Source organism: Schistocerca piceifrons, chromosome 1 (assembly GCF_021461385.2).
Source record: "Schistocerca piceifrons isolate TAMUIC-IGC-003096 chromosome 1, iqSchPice1.1, whole genome shotgun sequence".
Classification (NCBI taxonomy): Eukaryota; Metazoa; Arthropoda; class Insecta; order Orthoptera; family Acrididae; genus Schistocerca; species Schistocerca piceifrons.
In genome coordinates this window covers 525,482,460-525,507,323 of record NC_060138.1, presented here as the reverse complement: position 1 = coordinate 525,507,323, position 24,864 = coordinate 525,482,460, and the positions used below count along the sequence as shown (strand labels likewise).

Here is a 24,864-nt window from a genome sequence, read left to right as displayed (position 1 = left end):
ATCCTCCAGAAGGACAGGTTTTCTGCACCTTGTAGGTCATTCACTGGGATATGGTGAGTTGCTTGCTGCTGCTGCTGGTGGTGTAGCTCCCAGTGTCATTGATGCTGTCATTTCTGTTGTTGTTGTTGTTGTTGTTGTTGATGATGATGATGGTGTAGCTGTTTCTGATACTTCAGGTGTTGGTTCTGTTGTTATTGATATGCTTCCTTGTGAACTGCTAGCACTTGGGGTGTTTTCTTGCGATGTCAGAACATCACACTTGTCTTGTAGTGGTGATGCTTCATTTTCAGATTCACCAAGTAGTTTGTGGGTCTTGTCCTTGAGGGGAATTACGTTTGAAGTGTCACAACTTACTTTCGTTTTGGCATTTACTATTTCTATTATTTTTCCAATTACGAAATTTTTTCTTAATCTATTTAGGTGGAAACCATGTCTAGTATGGAATCTCCTTCCTAGTTTGCTTATATCAATGAAAGTCACATTTTCAAATCGTCTGCATATCTGTTTCATCTCACTATTTGCACTTTCCACTTCTTTGTTAACGCAGGACTATTCCGCTAGGTCATGACGATGTGGTTCTGCAAATACAATGACATTATTACATCTTAGTTCATACAGTTGCCTTTTAAGTGAAAGCAACAGATCTTGTTTTTCATTTCTTGCAACGTCGTTTGTTCCCGCCAGGAAAACGCCAAAGTCTTTGTTGCTTAATGTGGGAATTTTTTCGTGGCTTATTGCGGTTGCTGTGCAGAGTTTTGCACCTGGTTTCACCATGGAAGTTAAGTTCACATTGCTTTTATTACAAAAGTCAGTAGCTATGTTTCGCCCTTGGCTGTCTGAATACATTTCGATTTTTGTAACTGTTTTGGAGCTACAAAATGTAGGCCTAACTGCGCTGTTTATTTCCTCTTTCTTTCTCACACAAGCCGATAATCCATCGGAACTACATAAGGTCAGCAGATGTTTGTTTACTAAATTTAAGTTGGATTTCTTATTTTTCCACGTCAACGAATTTTTTTGTTCTGGCTTATTTACAACATCCTTTTGCTTTTCACATGGTTCATGAGCACTATCACTAAACACTGCACTTCCACAATCTGTTGTGGAAAGTACTTGAAATAAGTTGTCGTGCACAAAGCTTACATTTATTTCACAATTCTCTTGATCTTGTACTTTTTGTTTGCGGCTGCTGCACTTCACCTTTGTCCACTTTTTGGAAACTGTCGAACTATCTTGCAGAAAACGTGGCATGTTCACTTAAGTTTTTCTTTCTTGAATTTTAGTAATATCCATTTTCAGGGCATTGATTACGAACTGTAGGCTACTAATTCGTTCATTTAGCTTCGTAATTTCGCCCTTGCAGTTTTCACACAATTTCTTTTTTGTCGCAAAATTTACGTTTTTGTGGAGAAACACATCTCGATCTGTCCAAATGACTTTCTCCCATTGCTCCTTAATCCAGTTTTATGGCTTCAGCACCACATTTTCCATTTATAGACTTTTGCAGCACTGATAAGTGGTTTTGGAATTCCAGTTCGCCTTGCAATGACCTGCTTCTGGAGCTCACTTCATGTTGATTAGATGCTGACAGGATTCACAGGTGTGACATTGAGTTCTGCAATGACTATTTCTGCTGACTTCCTTCTTTTTCATCACAATCCTCTTCAGTTATTGTCCATAATGATCACTCAGCACACATTTTCTTCTACATTTGTCTTAGCAGATGATGTTTTTCCATTTTCCCTATATGCATCTTTGATGCAATGCCTCTTGAAAAACCAAATACTTTGGCTCTCTTGGTTATGGAAACACCTACCAAACAAGCACCAACCATTTGCCCATGTTCAGATTCACTAAGCTCCAACATAGTGCAATCAAAACTACATGGAACACTATTCCAACCACTTCTGACTCTTGCAATGTGTTCAGGACATTGCACATTGTCGTGTTTAGAGAAGTTCTGCATAAATTCTAGAACCACTCAGCCTTCTACCATCTCGAATACACGATATTGTACATGTGAGTTTGGGATGATAGAATCCTACCTACTGCATGTCACATGTTTGTGTGTGCAGGTTTGAAATTCAGTCGCGAGAAGAATGTAGACACAGTGGTCAAACGGCAATGACAAGTACTTGTCAGGCAATCCATGGAAGTTTTAGTGAAAGTGTACGGAAGAACCATGGTGCTTCTATGTTATTCTGTGCTAATTGTGTCAGTGACCATTGTTATAATAACAAGAACAGTTGAGAAGGTACTCTTGAGAAAAACTCTTGTTTTAGCCTTGTTGAAGGGAAGACATGTATCCTGATTCATGTTGAGAATGGACAGGGTATCTAAGCCACCTTTCTCTTATATGTAAATTAGTTTGTTTCTGACATTTGGAGACATGAGATACTAAACAGTATATATTTATGTGAAGAGTGGGATATGTAAAATGTCTGAAGTTCAAATATATGTCGTTAGTTGAAGCAAATGAAACTTTGTATGTCTACTTATTTTTATAAGTAGAAAGAGTCTTAAGAGATTCCTGTACCTAGCAGCATACTTTGGAGAAGAATTGAAAGAGAGTTTGCAGCAGCAGCAGGCTAGCCAGGAAGGAAGATCGGCCGAGCATCTCAAGTAAGTCGTCTCGTAAAAGAAGTGGAAGTTTGGGTATCTACTTTGCACTTAAATCGTCATCCAAAGCCGTTAGAACAGGAGACATTTGTGGTCAGATACAACAGTGCAACCTCCAATGTTGGGTATCATCTGAATTTATGTTCAAGAATGCATTTCTCACAGTTTTTTCATATTTTTGTCCAACCCCTGTAGGTATTGTGTTGTGTTACCAATACTGGTCTCAGCGAAGTTATGTTGCTGTACGAAAGCAATGTACCTTTCATGTACTATGAGATGTTGGGCTCCAAATGATAGCATAATTCATTGTGAGGACGATATTGAGGTATCTAATGTGAACCAGAATAACTTCTGGGTATGCAGTGGGATGTGGTTTTTTTCCCCCCTAATTTATGATTCTGACATCCGTTTATATTTAATTTTATAAAGCTGCTGAACTACTTCAAATAAGTTGGCAGTAGAAGGAAAAAAGTTAATTGCTAGCAAATTTCTGTTTCCTTTTTATACCTCCACATGACTTCCCTCATGAACTGACTTTTACTGTCTTTTTGTTGTACTTCCAACAGTTTGGTGTACTTGTTTTTGATAAGCGCAAGTTGTTCATCTATTTTTTGTATCATTTTCACCAGAAATTGTCTGATTATTGATAGTAATTTCAAATTGCAGGAAGACCTCTGGGATGAAATAAGTCATTTGAAATCATATGTTTCTAATCTAAAAGATGAAAACCAAAAACAGAAAATCCAGTTGCTTAAGATGGAGGAAGCAGTGCGCACAAGAGATCAACAAATTGAACACTTAATGAATCCAATAAATGTATGTCAGTGTACTAATTTGTTACTGCTACTATTCCTGTGATTTTCTATAAGCATCAGTTATATGGTTGCTATCATTTCAGAATTCACGAATCATGCAGATCATTTCAGATAAAGCAGTCACTCTGATAATGGAGTTAACGAAACGGAACAAACACTTGGAGAAAAAAATTGTTGAGAGAGATAGTTTTATACAGAAACTGCAGAAAATAAATAACACAGCAGTTCAAAATATACAGGTGTCAAGAGCACAGAAATCATTGCACCACAAAGAGGTATAGGTTTCATCCTGTCTTATTTAGCAATTAAATGTGTTACTAGTTACATTCGAAATATCAATTTGTAGTTTATTTTTATGCTTTTATCCATCATTATGGGTTCTTCATTAGCAGAGAGTTATATCATTGATAGTGTATCACACCATCCCTGTTCAGTGTGTGTGTACACCTTAATTTTAATCTGCTACTATGTAAGTACATATTTGCTGAGTAGAATGTCTTTCATTGATGGACGATTTCTTCATTGTATGTTACATTATAAAATGCACAGCAATAACAAGTTGCACATTTACTTTTGGAATTAATAATCTGGAAATAACTTGAATGCATGGTGTCTGTTCCTTTGAAAGGAGAGACACCATGCAGATCCCGCAGTTGTGAAACACTGTATGTACAATATATGTTGTTTTGTTTTGTTTTTTGTGGATGTGTGTGGTGTCTGTTCTTTTAAAGGAACAGACACCATGGATTCAAATAATTCATATGCCTGGCTGGGCAATCTTCAGTGCGAATGCACCAGTATGTCTGTCCTCCTGTGGGAATCTCAAAGTAGCCAACAGTGGTATGGGTAGCATAGGTGGCACTTGGTGGGAGTGTGGGTTTGCCATGAGGCATACCGAGATAGTCCGTGCAGTTGCAATAATGCTGTATCCCAGATGGCACAGTGGGTATTGCTCCTGCGTAATAAGCAGGAGATCCTGGGTCTGAATCCTGGTCCGACACACATTTTTGCTCATCACCACTGATTCCGCTTAATGCCCCCCTTCAGCTGTATGAAGTCATCCCCTTTCAATTTACATGTAATCTGGAAACAATGTAGGTCTACGGGACAAAATACACCCAGCTACCCTCTGATGAGATGTAATTTCCCATTTGTATTCAAGTATAGAACTCATCGCTTTCACTGACTGTGAGAGCTACTGACCGTACAGAAAAGATCTTATCTCACAGAAGAAAAATCTATGATACATAAAAAAAATTTATATCCATTTTTATAATATATTAATTCAATGATATTTTGTTTCTTTCATACACTATAGTTGTGAAAAGCGAACAACGTTGTTTTACACTAGAGTTGCAATTTTTCCCCTGCAGATGTACACTAGCTAAGTGTGTCCGATTACAACATCATAAATGTTACTAGAACTACTACTCTTGTTAAACTTCATATGTAACCAGCAGCTTAAGGTATTTGTACAGTGACCTACATGTAGCATTCCATTGCTAATGTAACTTGTGTTTGTAGTCTGTTGTTGGAATAGAGAAGGAAAAAAGCAGTACTCAAAAAGTTACATTAATTGTATAATGTTAAAAACATGTAATGAAGCTGATGTTCTGAATCCAGAGGTTTCTTCCAGCTTCTTATATGTAACCATCAAACATATCTATAAATTAATTGATATTTTAAATTGACATAAAGTATGCATAAGTACAAACAGTAGTGGTATACACGGAGTAAACATAATTGTTCAAATTTCTGCCTTGCCATCAAAATGTTGGTTATCATGTGCAGGATACAGGGATATCGTACCTTTGAAAAGGACACTTTTCTGTCTCCATCTTTGTCCATTCTGAGCATATGTTCCATTTATAATGACTTTGTCATTGATGGAATATTAAAACCTATTATCCTTTTCTTCCTCTCTTTCTCGAATATCACATTGAAGAGATAAATGATCTGAATATACGGAACAAACTCAAAATCAAAGAAATGGGAGGGTACACATATATTATGGATGTTTTAGCTATAACTAACAGTCAAGAGTAAGCTGAAAACTGTAATTATATCCTTTGTAATATTTTATTGGGGTGACTTGCTACAGCTGTTAGGAGCTTGAAGAACTGAATATTAACCATCAACTGTACAAATTCTTTATTCTGTACAAGATTTGATTGCAGTTGAGCCAGTTTGGTGCTGGCTCAATCTCAAGTATGATAGCTCAATTTGATTTTACATATGCTATCATTCGCCTAAAGTTGGCAGTGGCTGCTCTGGTGTCACTGCCATGGGTATTGGCAAGGCTTCTTCTAGCAGTGAGTTGAGGCACTCATGACAAGTCAGTCCAGGAAGCGAAACAGTGGAGTCCTGCCTCATGGATGTGACTTGTTATCGACATCAGTCAATTTTATCTGTGGAGCTGCATGCAGATTCCATAAGGAATATTGGCACAGCCATGGTAATGCTGATGTCCCAGCCTGCTAGGTGCAAGGGTAAACCTCACTCTCATTCAGCTGTGGGTTCAGTAATGAATGCAGTTTATAACTCACAGACGCTCAGTAAGAACATTCAGAAATTGTTCCAAAACCCTCATCAAGTGCTCAGCCTCTTCCCTCTTCAAATGAGCAAAATCAAACTCCACTTCACTTGTTTGTACATAATTAACCCAAACCATAGAATAATTGCAAGACTGATACCTCTGACCTGAACTAAACTTAAACCAGAATGATCTATATGCAAAATACAACAAGCAGTTTGCCTTATCAAGAAAACCACAACCCAAAATGACATCAACAGACAGACAATTCATGATAGCAAATGTAATCACAAATCTTAATGTGAGCCCTCACTCGACTCACAATAGGAACAGACTCGGCTTCACTGTTGTTAGTTCAGGAAATTCACAATTGTTTCTGTACCTTAAGAACCATTGTAAAATCATTAAACTCAAATTGTCGCCAGAGTCACAAAGTGCACCCACTGGCCCTTCAGCAATTAAGGCACACACCTGCAACAACCAACAACAGTCTGGTGGCACCCAGTAAGCACCAAGATGGTGAGCAGCCCACTCCTGGTGTCAGCTTGTATGATTCTTTTTATGTACCACACAATTTCTGGCAAAATGGCCTGATTGTGCACAATGAAACAGTTTTCTTGCCAGACAGTTATTTGTTTCTCGATAAACCCATGAGAAGGAGCTGACTTGCTTCCGCACACCCTTTGTACTATCGCTTTTCTTGTCACTAAAATGAATTCCTTCAACAGTGCTCGCAGTGTGATCAAGATTACGAAAGCTTACCTGTTACTCATGGAATGTAACTCTCAGGCAGTCTTCCTGCCGCGTACTGTCCAAAATACTAGCAACAGTTTGTTCTTTAGTGAATTTAAGGTCTAAAGCAACTTTAGCCATCCTAATATCAATAAATAATGCTCAACTTCTTTCCTCTTGTTTTTTTTTTTTTTTTTTTTTTTTTTTTTTTTTTTTTTTTTTTTTTTTTAAAAAGCCATAAATATACATAGGCAAATGTCCTTGTTGGTGCTTCACATTTGATGTTTGTTCACTGTGGTGGTGAGGTTTTGAACCATTCTGGCAGATGGCAGAGCCATAGTACAGAGTCAATTTCGTATCTACATATGATTCACTTTACAAGCAGTGTGCTGTTATTGAATTCTTGTGAGCACCAGAAAAAGAAATTGTGGTGAACATCCATAAACATTTCTGTGCAGTGTATGGTGATGATGCAGTTGATAGGAGTATATTTGGGTGATGGATAAACAAAGTTACAGCCTCAGGAAATCCAGAAACAGAGCTCCATGGTCAGCCATACTCAGTACATCCTGTCACAGGCACTGCTCCAGACATGCAGAATCGTGTGGATACCATTATTTGTGCTGACTGGCACATCACAACTTGACAATTGGCTCTACAGTTGTCAGTCAGCATTGGAAGTGCTCTGCAATAATCATTATCAATAATAATCAAGGATATTCAAAGAGATGCTAATGATGGGTTCCATGAATATTCACAGCAGACCACAGGATTCAAAGAAAGGCTGTTTCATCTGAATTGTTGGAGTGTTTTGAGACTGACAGAGAGGCCTTTCTGTCATGGATCTCTGAGGGGAACGAAAGCTGGGTGCACCACTTTGTGCTAGAAACCAAAAGGTAGTTCATTGGAGTGGCCTCATCCTCATTCACCCCAAAAGAAGAAATTCAAGACAATCTCCTCTGCCGGAAAAGTCATGGTGACAGTCTTCTGGGATTGTGATGGTGTCATTCTTGTGGATGTGATGTCTAGAGGTTCAACCATCAGTTCATAGACATACATGAAGACTCTGAATAAACTCAAGAACCATTCCTGACTTGTTTGATTGGACAAGAATCCAGCAGAAACCTTGCTCCAACATGATAATGCACACCCACACACAAGTCTGAGAACACAGGAACACATATCTAAGTTTGGTTGGACAGCATTGCCTCATTCACCCTACAGTCCAGACCTGACACCCTCAAACATCCATCTCTTTGGGCTGCTTAAAGATGCTCTACAGGGAACACACTTTGAAGATGACAACAGTGACAGTCATGAAATGAAAACATGGCTACACCTACAGGACAAGAGTTTTTACCAGCAGGGAATACATGCTCTTCCACAACGTTGGCATATGGCCATACAACGTGATGGAGACTATGTAGAAAAATAGGTCATGGACAAGAAATGTTGATGTATATTGTCACCAGATTCTGACTCTTAGTAATAAATATGTTCTGAGAAAAAGAATGTGGGGCATTACTTATTGAATGACCCTCGTACTTTCATCATAGTTAGCAGAGGCTTCGGTCGACAACTGAACATGAAAATGAAATTCGTTATAAGCCCATTTCTCACTCTCTTAGAAAGAATTTCTTCAATAATTTTATTGTGCAAGTGCTGCAACAATTGACCTTTCTGAATACTGTTATAAATCATTCTGGGTAGCCACCCCTCAGCCAATGGACAAATCACTTGCAAAATGACAGCATAAGAGATTTGAAAAACCTCAGTATGAATCATTAACCTAGCAAATAACCATAAAATTTTTATAGTTGAATGCTAACTGACTGAACTGCTGTAGAATAGGCAATATCAAATTCAATAATTTACCAAATGAGTAGGAAACTTCTGTCTGTCTGCTGTTAACTGACATGCCATCCCCGTTACCAATATGCGACATCGTTTGATGTTCCTCACTGCCTTCCCATTGAAGCACATTCATATTCTGTTGAAGGGAAACAATTTTCTCTAATAACTGGTCAATTACAACATTTTTCTCTGGAATAGTATTAATGATGCTCTGCTACCATGTGGTATGAAGCGACGATTTAGGTTGAGTGGTAAGCATATAGGCCACAAAAATATTTAACGAAACTAAACAGTGGCTTTATTGATCCTTGAGAATATTTAACGCACACAGCATGACTGAATTGATAAACAATGTGAGCAACATCTCATTATCAATTTTAGCAGTTCATAAGAGGAAGAACACTTCAAATTTTGTATTACAGTGATGCATGTCTGACCCACAGGGAACAGATTCACAGATTGGCCCCTTGGGCAGTTAAGACACAACTGAAATGAAAAGAAGGTGCATTGTAAAAGGCACAAAACATAAAATCTTAAGGCTAGCCAGAATCGGCCACAAATAATGTAGACAGTGAAATTCTAAGGATTCCTTATAATAGCTGAGCAACAAGGCCTTAAATAATGAAACCTTTAAGTTTAGCTCTAGATTATAAAAAATCCTTAAAACAAGAAACATTAAAAAATAAGCAACAAGTAAAATTTAAGACTTATGACCTTAACTGTAGGTAATTAACTCTTTAAGAACATTTAAATAACACTGTCCTACCAGAAGTTAAAACTTAAACTTCATGAATTTAACTAAACTAAACTTTAGAGCAAATCCAATAATTCTGTTGCTGCACCACAGCAGACATATGATTTATAGCACTTGTGATAGTGCACAACAGTTTACAATGAGGTAAACAAGATATTTGCGTTCCACAACTTACAGTTAATGGTAAGATTAGTGTTCAACAACTTTGAAATTAAATAGAGAGTGAATGACCACCAGAAACTGACAATTAAAACCACAATAAACTATACAAATTATATTCAAGGTGAATCCTTAGGACAATAACGCGCAGAGAAAGTGGCCCAGGCAAACAGCTCATTTTCAAGGGGACAGCTCTTGCATCTAACACGCTCAATGCTCACCTTCACCAAAAAAGGACTCTGACGAATCATGCATCCAGAGGGAAGAGAGATGTCACTCAATTTATTGGTATGATTAACTTTTTTTGTAAGTTCATTTAAGGATTTGCTCAGCTAGAAGCTCATCTTAACATGTTGTATCATAAGGACATGCCATTTCAATGGGTGAATAGTCAGCAAGCTGCTTTCGATGCCTTGAAGCAGGCTGTTAGTACAACACCCGTGTTAGCCATTCCTGATTTTGAGAAAAACTTTATGCTTCAAACAGACATATCCATCTCTGGACTGGCGGTTGTCATGTCGGAGTGCAGTGACTAGTGATGCCCTGTCAGTATACATCCAGGTCGTAATCTAGTGTAGAGGCAAATTATTCAGTCTACGAGTTAGAAGCTCTGGCAATATTTTGTGCCTTCAAAAATTCTGAATTTTATTTAGAACATTGAGCCTTTTTGCTTGGATTGGCTTGTTAGGCCATGTAAGATTGGATGCATAGCACGATGGCAAACCTCATTCTCACTCAGTTATGGACAGCCTGTGTATCCTCATGCCTGGCATCAATTGTGAATTCTGTGACCCAATGGCACCTTGGTAGAGCTGAGTCATTTGTTGGATGTCAACCATACTTGGTTATTTTGGGACAAGGTGTGACCTGGTATGCTCTGCAGTATGGTAGCCACAGATGAGAGGGTCGTTTGTGGAAACTGTTGATCCAAACCACGGGACATTCCATTTGTCAGGGTGTTGTTTGCAGAAGGTGATGAGCATCGAACATCTTGCATGTTTTGATGCAAGAGCTGTCCCCTTGAAAATGAGCTGTTTGCCTGGGCCACTTTCTCCGTGTGCTATTGTTCTAAGGATTCACCTTGAACACCATTTGTATATTTTATTATGGTTTAATTATCAGCTTTTGATAGTCATTTCCTATCTGCTTAACTTCTGTTTCTGTTGTAATTTACTGAGAGGCAAATTGTATGCTATTTAAAGTCATTACGTATGTCTATACAAACATCTTGTAACTTTCAGGGCTTTCACTTCATTTAAAGGAAAGATGACTTGCTTATCAGTCTGGTGCACTGTTTTCTCTTTCTGTGATGATGGTTGCTTCAATCAAAACTGTTAAAGAATAACGAGTAATTCGTATATCTGATGGCTAAAATGCAGTTCTTCAAATATCTACATTGTAAAGATTAGCAAATTCATTTGCTAAAGTAACTGAAAATTTTGTAGATGATGATGGTTCCTTAAAAACATTTTTGCTGGTAGCCAACAACATTTTCACATTGAGACTGATAGATGTGAGCTTAATGGCATTAGAAATAATTGCCAGATTTCAAAATCACATTACACATGATAAAGAAGTTTCTATATTCAGCACACTAAGTAAGAATGTGCTTAGTTGTATCTCATACAGGATTTAGAAATCCTCAACTCTGGAATAAGAGTGTATGTAGCAGCTGTGACATAAACACAACTGTGATGCTCCAGTTGGTCATTCTTTGGTAGGAAATGTTCTAGTAATTAGTGTGCTTGTGGTTACAGATTTTGTGAGCTGTGCTATCATGCACTCCAGCCAGGAGTTATGCATAATAACTGTTATAACTTCAAGTTGAACAAATATAATTCAAGGAAAACGCAATACATGAAAGTGACAGATCAAGTAAACAGAGTAAGACGTGTGTACAATTTAACAGTCAAATCATAACTGAGTCCGAGTCTAGTGGCCGCTGGCTGGCTGGCCGCTTAGGTGGCACTGCTGCTGCATGTCTGGCAGACAGCGCCGCATGTAGAGGACGCACGTAACTGCGCGGCGGCACTTTGAAAGATCGGCGAGTCACAACACCTTCCCCGCCTTTGAAGTTTTTGCACAGGAGGAGGCCTGTAGATTGCTAACATCCATACATGTTGTTTGACTGGCCGTAAAGTCTTGAGGAGGAGGCTTCCCGTACGGACTGAAGTGTCCCCGATGATAACGGGTCGAGATGACAGGAGACGTGGGAGTCGAATCTGCTGGGGCCCCGTGCACCAATTTGCCCATTGTGGCAAGTCTGGTTGCTATAACAGGAGACATGGGCGATGTGTCCACATCTGTATGAGAAGGAGGCGAGTAGAGCTACTCCGACAGCTGATGGTCGTCTGGTTCCTCCATGGACACGTCTACTGGTGGTGTCAATTCTTTTGTTGGCACCAATATGATGGTGAGAGGACTGTGTTGTGAGTAATGAGAGATTCCAGTATCCCGAGCATCAGGTAGAGCAGAAAGTGGTGTAGCGGCATCCAGAACAGGCGTTGCCGGCACACGAGGCCGAAGCTGGTCCGAATGATGCACTGCAACACCCGTGTGCGTCTGGATTTCATACAGGCGTTGGCCACGGTGTCATAAGATGCAGCCAGGACTCCATTTTGGCTGCCTGCCATATCCCTGTACCCATACAAGGTCATCGTCGGTGAACCAGCCAAGCGAAGGCACCCGCGGCCGTGAGTTGGAAGGCCGCAGAAGATAGAGTAGAATGTGGGGCTGTCGGCCATGTAAGAGCTCAGCCGGGCTGTGGTCGCCCATGGGGGTGAAACGGTTCGAAGCCAGAAATTGGAGAAGCACATCATCAGCAGCAGAAGAAGTCAGGTGTTTCCGCATCTGAGCCTCAAATGTGCGGACCAGTCGTTCAGCCGCGCTGTTAGACTGTGGATGGAACGGAGGGCCCGTGACATGCATGGTGCTGTGACGGGCACAAAACTCCGCAAAATCAGAAGAGGCAAATTGCAGACCATTATCAGTAACAAGAGTAGAGGGAAGGCCTTCCAAAGAGAAAATGCAAGCTAGAGCATTGGTGGTTACCACGGTGGTAGGCGACGTGCAACGGACAATGAAAGGAAAGTTAGAGTAAGCATCAATAACGAGAAGCCAGTAAGTACCTAAAAAAGGTCCCATGAAGTCAGCATGAATACACTCCCAGGGCTTCTCAGGCGAAGGCCACGGTGACAAAGATGACTTCGGGGCGGCGGCCTGTGATGCAAAAGGGGCGCAGGCAGTGACCATGTGTGCGATTTCAGAGTCGACGCCGGACCAGAACACATGATGGCGTGCCAGAGATTTTGTGCGAGAGACACCCCAGTGCCCTTGGTGAAGGAGGCACAAGACCGAAGCACGCAAGGACGCAGGTACCACAACACGCGGCCAAGCATTTTCGGTGGAAAGGAAGATAACACCATCCCTAGCAGTGAGGTGGTAATGCAAAGCGTAGTAGTTCTGCAACGGATCAGAAGTCTTCGCGGAGGGATGATCTGGACAACCCTTCTGAATACAGCATAAAACCCGGGAGAGGGTAGGGTCAGAACCCGTAGCAGCCGCCAGCCGGTCCCCAGTGATGGGGAACCCGTCCACAACCCACTGCTCGGCAACATCCAGGTGGAAACACAAAAGTTCGTTCCTATCGAATGCCAGATCATGACCCACGGGAAGGCGAGACAGTGCATCAGCATTCACATGTTGAGCCGTCGGCCGGAAATGAATCTCATAATTGAAACGAGACAAGTAAATAGCCCAACGCTGGAGGCAGAGTGTGATGTTGATGGATGAAACAAGGAAACAAGTGGTTTATGATCCGTAACAAGATGAAATTTGGATCATAGAGAAAAACACCAAACTTATGAAGAGCATAAACAATGGCCAAAGCTTCTTTTTCAATTTGAGAATACTTTTGTTGGGCATCCGTGAACGTTTTGGAGGTATAAGCAATGGGTTGTTCAGCACCGTCAGAAAAATGGTGTGCAAGGACTGCACCGACCCCGCATTGGGAGGCGTCCGTGGCATGAACAAGACGTTGGCCAGGTCGATAAGTAGCCAGGCACAGGGCCTGTTTCAGCATAGTCTTCAATTTCTGGAAAGCCGCATCGCATGACGCGGACCAGTGAAAAGGCACATTTTTATGCAACAGGCGATGCACGGCTGAGGCACCGAAGCAGCAGACGGTAAAAACTTGTGATAGTATGCTATTTTCCCCAAGAAGGCCTGCAGTTCCTTAACAGATGTAGGGCAAGTAAGGGCATCAATCGCAGCGACAGTTTGCTGAAGTGGACGAATACCATCCCAAGAGAGTTGAAACCCCAAGTATGTGATAGATGCCTGAAAAAATTTTAATTTCTGAAGATTACACTTAAGACCGGCAGTCTGTAAGACATGAATAAGTGTGCAGAGATTTTGAAGATGTTCGTCAGTGGTGGAGCAAGTGACAACAATGTCGTCCTGGTAATTTATGCACCCAGGGACAGTGAGCAATTATTGTTCCAAGAATCGCTGAAAGAGCGCAGGGGCACTGGCAACCCTGAGTGGCAATCGTTGGTATTGATAGAGGCCGAAAGGCGTGTTAAGGACCAGAAACTGCCGGGAAGCAGCACCGAGAGGAAGTTGATGATAAGCTTCTGACAGGTCAAGTTTAGAAAAATACTGGCCTCCAGCAAGTTTAGTGAACAATTCATCACGTCGAGGCATAGGGTAAGTGTCGATAAGGCATTGAGCATTTACAGTGGCTTTGAAATTGCCACAGAGACGAACATCACCATTTGGCTTAGCAACGACAACGACAGGAGAGGACCACTCACTGGAAGTGACAGGAAGCAAGACCCCTGAAGCAGTGAGACGATCCAGCTCCCATTTGACTGAATCATGAAGGGCCACAGGAATGGGCCGAGCCTGAAAAAAGTTAGACTGAGCAGTGGGTTTGAGCGTGATATGAGCTTCAAAGTCGTTTGCACGGCCTAACCCAGGAGAAAAAAGGGACGAAAATGTCGTCGACAAGGAATCCAATTGAGCATAAGGAATAGGATCAGAGCCAATATTGACAGAGTCATCTATGGAGAACCCAAAAACGCGAAAGGCGTCAAAACCAAAAAGATTCTCCACATTACTGTGGTCAACCACAAATATGGGAACAGTGCAAACGACAGATTTGTAAGATACCTCAGCATCAAATTGTCCCAAGAGAGAAATCTTCTGTTTATTGTAAGTCCGTAATTGCCTAGTGACAGGTGACAGGATTGGAGAGCCCAACTGAAGATACGTCTGAGAATTGATGATAGTGGCAGCAGAACCAGTATCCACCTGCATGCGAACATCTCGACCAAGTATTTGGACATTGAGGAATAACTTCCCTGAAAGGGAAGAAGTACAATTGACAGACAACACAGAATCAGAATCAGCGTCATGTTCATGAACATCACGTATGAAGTCAGATTTGCAAATGGATGACACATGACTCTTTTTTTTTTTTTGCAGTTGTGACACACTGCCCAACGTTGTGGACAATCTTCTCGTGAATGTTTCATAAAACACCGCGGACATGAAGAAAGTTGCTGTGGGTTTTGCTGCAGTTTCTTAGTGGTTTGTTTATGGTAGGCCGAGGGTGCGCTTGGGAGCATACTGCAGCCACGTCGGCTGGCGGGGACACGCCAGACGCTTCGTCAACATCACACAGAGGTTGTATTTCCCCGACTTCGCCCCATGCCTCTATTTGCGCTCCAGCGGTGCGAGAAATTTCAAAAGACTGAGCGATGGATAAGACTTCATATGGAGTCGGATTTGCCAACTGAAGGGCATGTTGCCTAACTTCTAGCATCCAGGCCGTGGACCTTGCCGTTGGTGGGGAGGCTTGCGTGCCTCAACGATACAGTTAGCCATACCGTAGGTGCAACCACAATGGAGGGGTATCTGTTGAGAGACCAGACAAATATGTGGTTCCTGAAGAGGGGCAGCAGTGTTTTCAATAGTTGCAGGGGCAACAGTCTGGATGATTGACTGATCTGGCCTTGTAACCCTAACCAAAATGGCCTTGCTGTTCTGGTACTGCAAACGGCTGAAAGCAAAACAGCTGTAAGTTTTCCCGAGGGCATGCAGCTTTAGTGTATGATTAAATGATGATGGCATCCTCTTGGATAAAATATTCCAGAGGTAAAATAGTCCTCCATTTGGATCTCCGGATGGGGACTACTCAAGAGGACATCATTATCAGGAGAAAGAAAACCGGCATTCTACGGATCGGAGCGAGGAATGTCAGATCCCTTAAACGGGCAGGTAGGTTAGAAAATTAAAAAGTGAAATGGATATGTTAAAGTTAGATATAGCGGGAATTAGTGAAGTTCTGTGGCTGGAGGAACAAGACTTTTGGTCAGGTGAATACAGGGTTATAAATACAAAATCAAATAGGGGTAATGCAGGAGTAGGTTTAATAATGAATAAAAAAATAGGAGTACGGGTAAGCTACTACCAACAGCATAGTGAACGCATTATTGTGGCCAAGATAGAAACGAAGCCCACGCCTACTACAGTAGCACAAGTTTATATTCCAACTAGCTCTGCAGATGACGAAGAAATTTATGAAATGTATGATGAGATAAAAGAAATTATTCAGGTAGTGAAGGGAGACAAAAATTTAATAGTCATGGGTGACTGGAATTAGAGAGTAGGAAAAGGGAGAGAAGGAAACATAGTAGGTGAATATGGATTGGGGCTAAGAAATGAAAGAGGACGCCGCCTGGTAGAATTTTGCACAGAGCATAACTTAATCATAGCTAACACTTGGTTCAAGAATCATGAAAGAAGGTTGTATACATGGAAGAACCCTGGAGATACTAGAAGAAACTGCAAAAAGGTGGGAATTTAAGGAGATGGGGCCTGGATAAACTGAAAGAACCAGATGTTGTTCATGGTTTCAGGGAGAGCTTAAGGGAACAATTGACAGGAATGGGGGAAAGAAATACAGTAGAAGAAGAATGGGTAGCTTTGAGGGATGAAATAGTGAAGGCAGCAGAGGATCAATTAGGTAAAAAGACGAGGGCTAGTAGAAACCCTTGGGTAACAGAAGAAATATTGAATTTAATTGATGAAAGGAGAAAATATAAAAATGTAGTAAATGAAGCAGGCAAATAGGAATACAAATGTCTCAAAAATGAGATCAACAGGAAGTGCAAAATGGCTAAGCAGGGATGGCTAGAGGACAAATGTAAGGATGTAGAGGCTTATCTCACTAGGGGTAAGATAGATACTGCCTACAGGAAAATTAAAGAGACCTTTGGAGAAAGGAGAACCACTTGCATGAATATCAAGAGCTCAGATGGAAACCCAGTTCTAAGCAAAGAATGGAAAGTAGAAAGGTGGAAGGAGTATATAGAGGGTCTATACAAGGGCAATGTAAATGAAGACAATATTATGGAAATGGAAGAGGACGTAGATGAAGATGAAATGGGAGACATGATACCGCATGAAGAGTTTGACAGAGTACTGAAAGACCTGAGTCGAAACAAGGCCCCCAGAGTAGACAACATTCCATTACAACTACTGACGGCCTTGGGAGAGCCAGTCCAGACAAAACTCAACCATCTGGTGAGCAAGATGTATGAGACCGGTGAAATACCTTCAGACTTCAAGAAGAATATAATAATTCCAATCCCAAAGAAAGCAGGTGTTGACAGATGTGAAAATTACAAAACTATCAGTTCAATAAGTCACAGCTGCAAAATACTAACACGAATTCTTTACAGATGAATTGAAAAACTGGTAGAAGCCGACCTTGGGGCAGATCAGTTTGGATTCCGTAGAATTGTTGGAACACTTGAGGCAATACTGACCTTACGACTTATCTTAGAAGAAAGATTAAGGAAAGGCAAACCTACATTTCTAGCATTTGTAGACTTAGAGAAAGCTTTTGACAATGTTGACTGGAATACTCTCTTTCAAATTTTGAAGGTGGCAGGGGTAAAATACAGGGAGCTGAAGGCTATTTACAATTTGTACAGAAACCAGATGGCAGTTATAAGAGTCGAGGGGCATGAAAGGGAAGCAGTGGTTGAGAAAGGAGTGAGACAGGGTTGTAGCCTGTTCCCGATGTTATTCAATCTGTATATTGAGTAAGCAGTAAAGGAAACAAAAGAAAAATTTGGAGTAGGAATTAAAGTCCATGGAGAAGGAATAAAAACGTTGAGGTTCACCAATGACATTGTAATTCTGTGAGAGACAGCAAAGGACTTGGAAGAGCAGTTGAACGAAATGGACAGTGTCTTGAAAGGAGGATATAAGATGAACATCAACAAAAGCAAAATGAGGATAATGGAATGTAGTCGAATTAAGTTGGGTGAAGCTGAGGGAATTAGATTAGGAAATGAGACACGTAAAGCTGTAAAGGAGTTTTGCTATTTGTGGTGCAAAATAACTGATGATGGTCGAAGTAGAGAGGATATAAAATGTAGACTGGCAATGGCAAGGAAAGCGTTTCTGAAGAAGAAAAATTTGTTAATATCGAGTATAGATTTGAATGTCAGGAAGTCGTTTCTGAAAGTATTTGTATGGAGTGTAGCCATGTATGGAAGTGAAACATGGACAATAAGTAGTTTAGACAAGAAGAGAATAGAAGCTTTCGAAATGTGGTGCTACAGAAGAATGCTGAAGATTAGATGGGTAGATCACATAACTAATGAGGAGGTATTGAATAGAATTGGAGAGAAGAGGAGCTTATGGCACAACTTGACTAGAAGGAGGGATCGGTTGGTAGGACATGTTCTGACACACCGAGGGATTCCCCATTTTTGTATTGGAGGGCAGCGTGGAGGGTAAAAATCGCAGAGGGAGACCAAGAGATGAATACAGATTCAGAAGGATGTAGGCTGCAGTGGATACTGGGAGATGAAGAAGCTTGCACAGGATAGAGTAGCATGGAGAGCTACATCAAACCAGTCTCAGGACTGAAGACCACAACAACAACAACCATGGAATCGACGTAGGATTCTTTGTGAACTTCACTAACAAATTGACACTCTCTACTGAGGCCGTGAAGTTCAGCAGCCCAAGCACGATAGGATTGATTTGGTTGTTTTTGACAACAGTAAAAGGCAACACGAGAGGCTACCTCATGCGTTAGCTTTTGAAAATAGACGGACTGAAGTGAGCACATTTCAGCAAAGGACAAAAACGCAGGATCTTTCAAAGGAGCCAATTGCAACAACAACCGATACATTTGAGGTGAAATCCATGAAAGGAACAGAGACTTACATGTTTGCTTGTCCGCGACATGAAATGCCAAGAAGTGCTGTCGAAGACGTTTTTCATAACCAGACCAGTCTACCGCCGTCTCGTCGTAAGGAGGAAAAGGATGTAGAGACAACGACGAGAGACGCCCCACATTTGATGCCGCGACAAAATCACGAATCGCACTTGTGAGAAGCGTTTGCTGTTCTATGAGACCTTGCAATAGTTGCTCTAAAGTAGCCATGAAAACATGTGGGTCAACGATGGAAAAGAAAAATCCCATCCTCGTCACTAATTGTTGTAACTTCAAGTTGAACAAATATATTTCAAGGAAGACGCAATACATGAAAGTCACAGATCAAGTAAACAGAGTAAGACGTGTTTACACTTTAACAGTCAAATCATAACTGAGTCCGAGTCTAGCGGCCGCTGGCTGGCTGGCCGCTTAGGTGGCGCTGCTGCTGCATGTCTGGCAGACAGTGCCGCATGTAGAGGACGCGCGTAACTGCGTGGCGGCACTTTGAAAGATCAGCGAGTCACAACAAGAGGCAAAGCCATAATTTTCTTTCATTTATTAACTACTTGGCCCAACCATAACACAGCTCACACCCTCTGAAGAAGGCAAATGGGTCAGTTGTCAAAAATTATGCAGAAAAATGAAATCAAAGACTTGGTTGAATACCTGAAAGGACATCATTAGTCTTTCATGCCAAGAAATCCTGAGAGGCCAGTGTGCTAGTAGATTTGTTAAATGCAGCAAATGATAGCTCTATTTATGAAACTACTATAAACAGAAGGGACTATAGTGTAATAAGTTAAAGACAGGGTCAAGAAATGTTCATTGGTAGTGGAAAGTGCAAAGCACATAGCTTTCAGTGGCTGCCAAGGCAGACCCTTCATACAAGGCATGGATACAAATAAAAAAGGAAAATGTTGAATTGTGAGTCTGTTTCTGGGAAAATTGACAATCTCCTTACACACACTGAGGGCACAAAAACTGAAATCAGAAAGGGCAAAATTAAAACTGAATTACAAATCTCAGTGTTCAGGTGTTTTTCATGAAAGAGTCTTGCGAGAAGTTGAAATCACTATATGTTAATAAAAGTCTGATCCACAATGGAATTGCTTTTATGTTTTCTACAAAATATGCAATTAAATTAGGAACAATAATTATTTGTCACTGATTGCTTGAATATAAAATTACAAGTGAACCAAGCAATGGTTCACATGTGCTAAATCTTTATGGGAATGAGATATACATCCTAAACTCCTCCCCCCCCCCTTTTGCCTATCACATCCTCCCCCATCTCTTTGTCAGTCTCCTCCTCCCCCTCCCTTTGTCTATCTCCTCCTCCTCCTCCTCCTCCTCCTCCTCCTCCCCCCCCCCTCCCTCTCTCTGTGCAACACCTGCTCCCCCCTCTCTCTCTGTGCATATTACTTTTAATCTAGTACTACTTAATAGAATATCTTTCTTCTAGAGGATAATTTCATCATTGCATATTATATTCTAAAATGTATAGCAATAACAAGTTTGGGGTGCTCCTCACCCCTTGCTGTGTCCACTTCCGCCCGATCTCTGTCCTCTTACCCCTGTCTCTGATTCTGAGTTATATTTATTTTTATTACAAATGAAACTTCATTGGGTATTTAAGTCACTTAAAAATGGATAGGTTAATTGGTTGGCATCATTGGTATACGAGGTATGAGACAGACCTCTCTATCTGATGGATTTGTTTATGTAGCAGGTTTAGTGACAGTGTTTACGTAGTTTCAGTCTGCAAATGGTTAGGATCACAATGTTTCAGACAATGCAGATTCCGTAGAATCATAACATGATGAGCCATAAATAGGCCTGTCCTGTTTTCTTTAAAAAAACAGCAAGGAAGAAAACAAAACAGCACAGTGCTGTGTATACAATTTTTGTCTGAAATTATATATGAGGTCATGCTGAAAAGTACTGCCTCCATTTTTTTTTTTTTTTTTTTTTTTTTTTTTTTTTTTTTTTTTGCATCAAAACTCTTAAAACTTTTTAAATAAGACAAACAGTATTAACAGTCTACATATTTATTTTTCGTGTATATGTATTTGCAGTCATCTGCCACTAGAGGGCTTTGAAATGTAGATTTTAACATGGCAGTCTGTAACATAACTATGTCGGTTCGTGAGAAACAGCATAATGTAATCTAATTTCGAATTCAGAGAGTTTGTCTGCACATGGAGTACCCTGTCCTTCAGCATGACAATGCCAAACCACGTACGAGTGCTGTGGCATCTGCATCAATTTGATACCCTTGGGTTCACTGTCATTGATCATCCACCACACAGTCCCAACTTAGCCCCATCCAATTTTTGTCTGTTTCCCAAACTTAAAGAACACCTTCAAGGACTTCAGTTTCAAAGTGATGAAGCTGTGCAAGTGTCGCTGAGGTTGCAGCTACATCAGCAAAGTCAAACATTCTACAGTGACGGTATCAACAAACTGGTCTCTCGTTGAGAGAAATGTGTTTGTTGCCAGGATCACTAAATTGAGAAATAAACTCATAGATATGAAGAATAAAGATGTTGTATGGTAATAATGCTTGTTTTATTTAAAAAGCTATGAGAGTTCTCACATAAAAAAATTTGGAGGCATTACTTTTCAGCACACCCTTATATATAAGGGGAAAGAATATACATGTGAGTAACAGTTTTCTAATGGTTTATGTGCCTTGCTACCATATTTGAAATTGATTGTAAAAATGAAAATGAAACCACACAGTTCCACAACACAGTACAGCACTTACATCTTGCAGTTGGCTTTAACAGAAAACCTGTTTGTTGTGATTTAAGAAGAGATGTAGCTTATGTCAGTCTAGATGTTAATTAGTGTATTGTGTAAAAAATTGAAATAAATCAGTCAAGAACTTTTGGAGATTTTTGCAAACAACATTTCCCCCTTTTGTATTAGATATATATTTATGTGCTAGGTCTATTCAGAAATTCTGAAACACTCATAATATGGCACCAATGGTGCAAACAACATTTCCCCTTTTTGTATTAGATATATATTTACGTGCTATGTCTATTCAGAAATTCTGAAACACTCATAATTTGGCACCAATGGCGTGTTGGAGGGACATGTGGTTGGCATCCCTGCACACGTCTGTGTTTGATGTATAACTGCCAGAAGTTTCATTGTTTTATGTCTGTTAGTTATTGTTCAGTGCTGTATTTAGTAGAACATACAGTTTCGGAATTTCAAGATGGTGAAGTTAGAGGAGCAATGTGTCTGCAGTAAATATTGCGTGAAACTGAAGAAGACTGTTACAGAGACACACCAAATGACAAATGAAGCCTATGGTGATGAGTGGTTAACCGTACTCAGTGTTACGAATGGTCAAACAGTTTAAAAATGGCCACACAGAAGTTAAAGGTGAACCTCATTCAGGACACCCTTCGGCTTGTACTGATAATGCTCATATCAGATTGCAGGAGAATGTAATATTTCAATTTGATCATGTCGTGAAATCCTGACACAGCATCTTGGAATGCAAGATGTCGCAAAGTTTGTCCCGTGCCTCATGAGTCAAGATCATAAAGACCTCCACCTTGTAATCTCTGAAGAGCTTTTGGATCATTCAACTGAGAACAAGATGTTCCTTAAGGGAATCATTACTGATGATGAGATGTGGGTCTACAGTTATGATGTAGAAGCTGAGATTCGATCTTCACAGTGGGTCAGGAAAGGTTCTCCAAGACCAAAAACAAGCTCATCAGGTCAACTCAAGTGTCAAACCCATGCTGACAGTTTTCTTTGATGTTGAAGGATTAGTTCATTTTTAATTCTTGCCACAGGGACAAACAGTTAATCATTGCTACTGCTGGGATGTATTGCAATGCCTATGAGAAAATGTGAGAAGGAGCTGGCCTGAAGTCTGATGAGACAACTCATGGCTCTTGCATCATGAAAACGCATATACACTTATCCCTGTTGGTGTGTGGCTGTGGCACAAAAGACGAAATCACTGCGCTGCCTCATCCACCCTACTCTCCAGACCTGGCCTGTGCAGGCTTTTCTTCATTTCCAAAGTTGAAAACCCTGTTGAAAGGATGAAGATTTGCAATGAAAGACAAGATAAAAGAAAATTCACAGATGGTGCTTTGTGCAATCCAGAAGAGTGTAATGAGACTGCTTCCGAAAGTGGAAACGGCATTGGGGACAATGTATCGATTGTGGAGGAGGGTATTTCGAAGGAGACTTTGCAAAATAATTGAAATGTAAGTGCAGAAAAATTTTGTGGACAGAGTTTCAGAATTTTTTGTAACAACCTTGTATTATATACATTCGAAATATGTAACCTATGTGTGTCTGAATGTTCATTAGAGTATCGTGTTTATTACACATATATATTAAATATATATAGCCTATGGCTGTTCCAAATATTCAGTTAGTGTATCATGTAAAAATTTAAAGTAAATCAGTCAGATACTTTTTGAGATTTTTGATAACAACATTGAACAAGGACTTGGTGTTACATAGTGGATAGATTCCCATTATTTCCTGCAGCAGTAGTAGCACCAGGAAATATAATTACTCAGCTGTTACATTTATCTGCAACATTTTAATTTCAATGTTTCTGAGGCATTTTGACCACAACAGTTTTTCCATCTCTACCATCATGGATTCTAAAGGCGTCATTGGCATCATTTGTCTGAAACCTGGTTTAGTTCTTTCACAAATCATATACAGAATGCACTGATTGAAGATGGTCAGAGTGCACTGTGTGTTTCATAAATAATTAAAAGTTTCAAAGTGAACACTATAATGATACCTAATAAATAAAATGAACAATTATGTACTATCTGGCCAGCTTATGCTTGCATTAAAAATTCAATGAAATTCAGAGTGAACTGTATCATTTAAGATAAAGAACCTGAAACAGAGACTGGAATAACATTATGATTGATGCCTTGCAGTGGTTAAGGAATGGATCTTATATTCAGCGGATGCTTGGTTCAAATCCTTATCTGAAAATCAAGAGTAGAATTTATATGGCTTCCCTAAATTACCTACGGTGAATGCTGAAACAATTCTTTCACAAAGGTCACAACCATTTCCTTGCCTATCATTTTACTTTGGCTCTATTGGCTAGATCTGTGACTGGTCATTCGACTCTAATATTTTTTTCCTTCCTTGTCGAGAAAATATTTTAAGGCCTTGGGATCTCTTGATAGATGATAAGATTTCCATTGTTCAGCATCTCAGCTAATGATTCATAACATAACATAACATAAAATGTAACCTCATTCTTTTCTCTGGTGATAAGGTTATATCTTTTTGTATCACCAGGAGCATAATGTTTCTACTTCCAGTTTGGAAATGATAAGAGTTCAGTCTGGTTTTGGAGTTAGCAACATGTTCTCAATGCAGAAAACTATATTTTCTCATGTTCTGGAAAAATGGTGTTTTAGAGTCTTCCTAGATTCCAGCATGGAAATTGGAACATAACAAACCTCTGCTGGGGCTTTGACTATATTTTGTCATGTTCCAAAACAAGAAACAAAAAGAGAATTTGCTCTTTTTTTCCCCACCTCCCTGCCTCACAACCTTCTGACACTGTTTCCATTGGCATTCTAGCCACAGCACAGTCCAACAGACAGTGTTCTACTCTCTCCCTACCTTAATACTACCACCCCTTCCCCTTCTCTACCCTTTCCAGATTGCTGCTTGCATCCTACATGCTAGTTACACTCCAACCCAAGATGCTGGAGTTGGCAATTGTGTGTACGTGTGGTGTGCTTACTTGTGTATGTGAATGCTGAGTGTCTCTCTTTTACCAATGAAGGCTGTGGCCGAAAACTTTACGTAAGTGTCTTTTAATTGTGCCTGTCTATGATGTAACATATTTTCTTTACGGTAAGTAGCTATCTGTCTTTTCCTACATTGTTGATATTCCTACATGGAGCTTCCAGTGTTTTTTCATTAATATAAATGCTCACAAATGTTTTTTGTACAGAAAACATCATCAAGGGCAGATGTTTGTACAATAATAACATGAAGTCTTTAAATCCATACAGGTAAAATCACTGCACTGATTAATAGTGAGAACATGTATGAACTGCTTTGTAAACTTACAACTCTACTAAATCCTGTTAGTATAAACAATTATGTGTTCTTTTTACCTTTCCAT

The 24,864-nt window shown here is 40.2% G+C and overlaps 1 protein-coding gene across 3 annotated transcripts in view; it reads left to right on the top strand.

Annotated features, from left to right (window-relative positions):
• Positions 1-24,864, top strand: part of LOC124798356 (IQ domain-containing protein E-like) — a 284,773-nt gene that overhangs the window by 30,983 nt on the left and 228,926 nt on the right. For all 3 annotated transcript variants that reach the window (XM_047261722.1, XM_047261731.1, XM_047261738.1), the window contains exons 2-3: positions 3,286-3,435; positions 3,518-3,709. In XM_047261722.1, the coding sequence (XP_047117678.1) occupies positions 3,286-3,435; positions 3,518-3,709 (342 nt within the window). The remainder of the gene's footprint in view (positions 1-3,285; positions 3,436-3,517; positions 3,710-24,864) is intronic.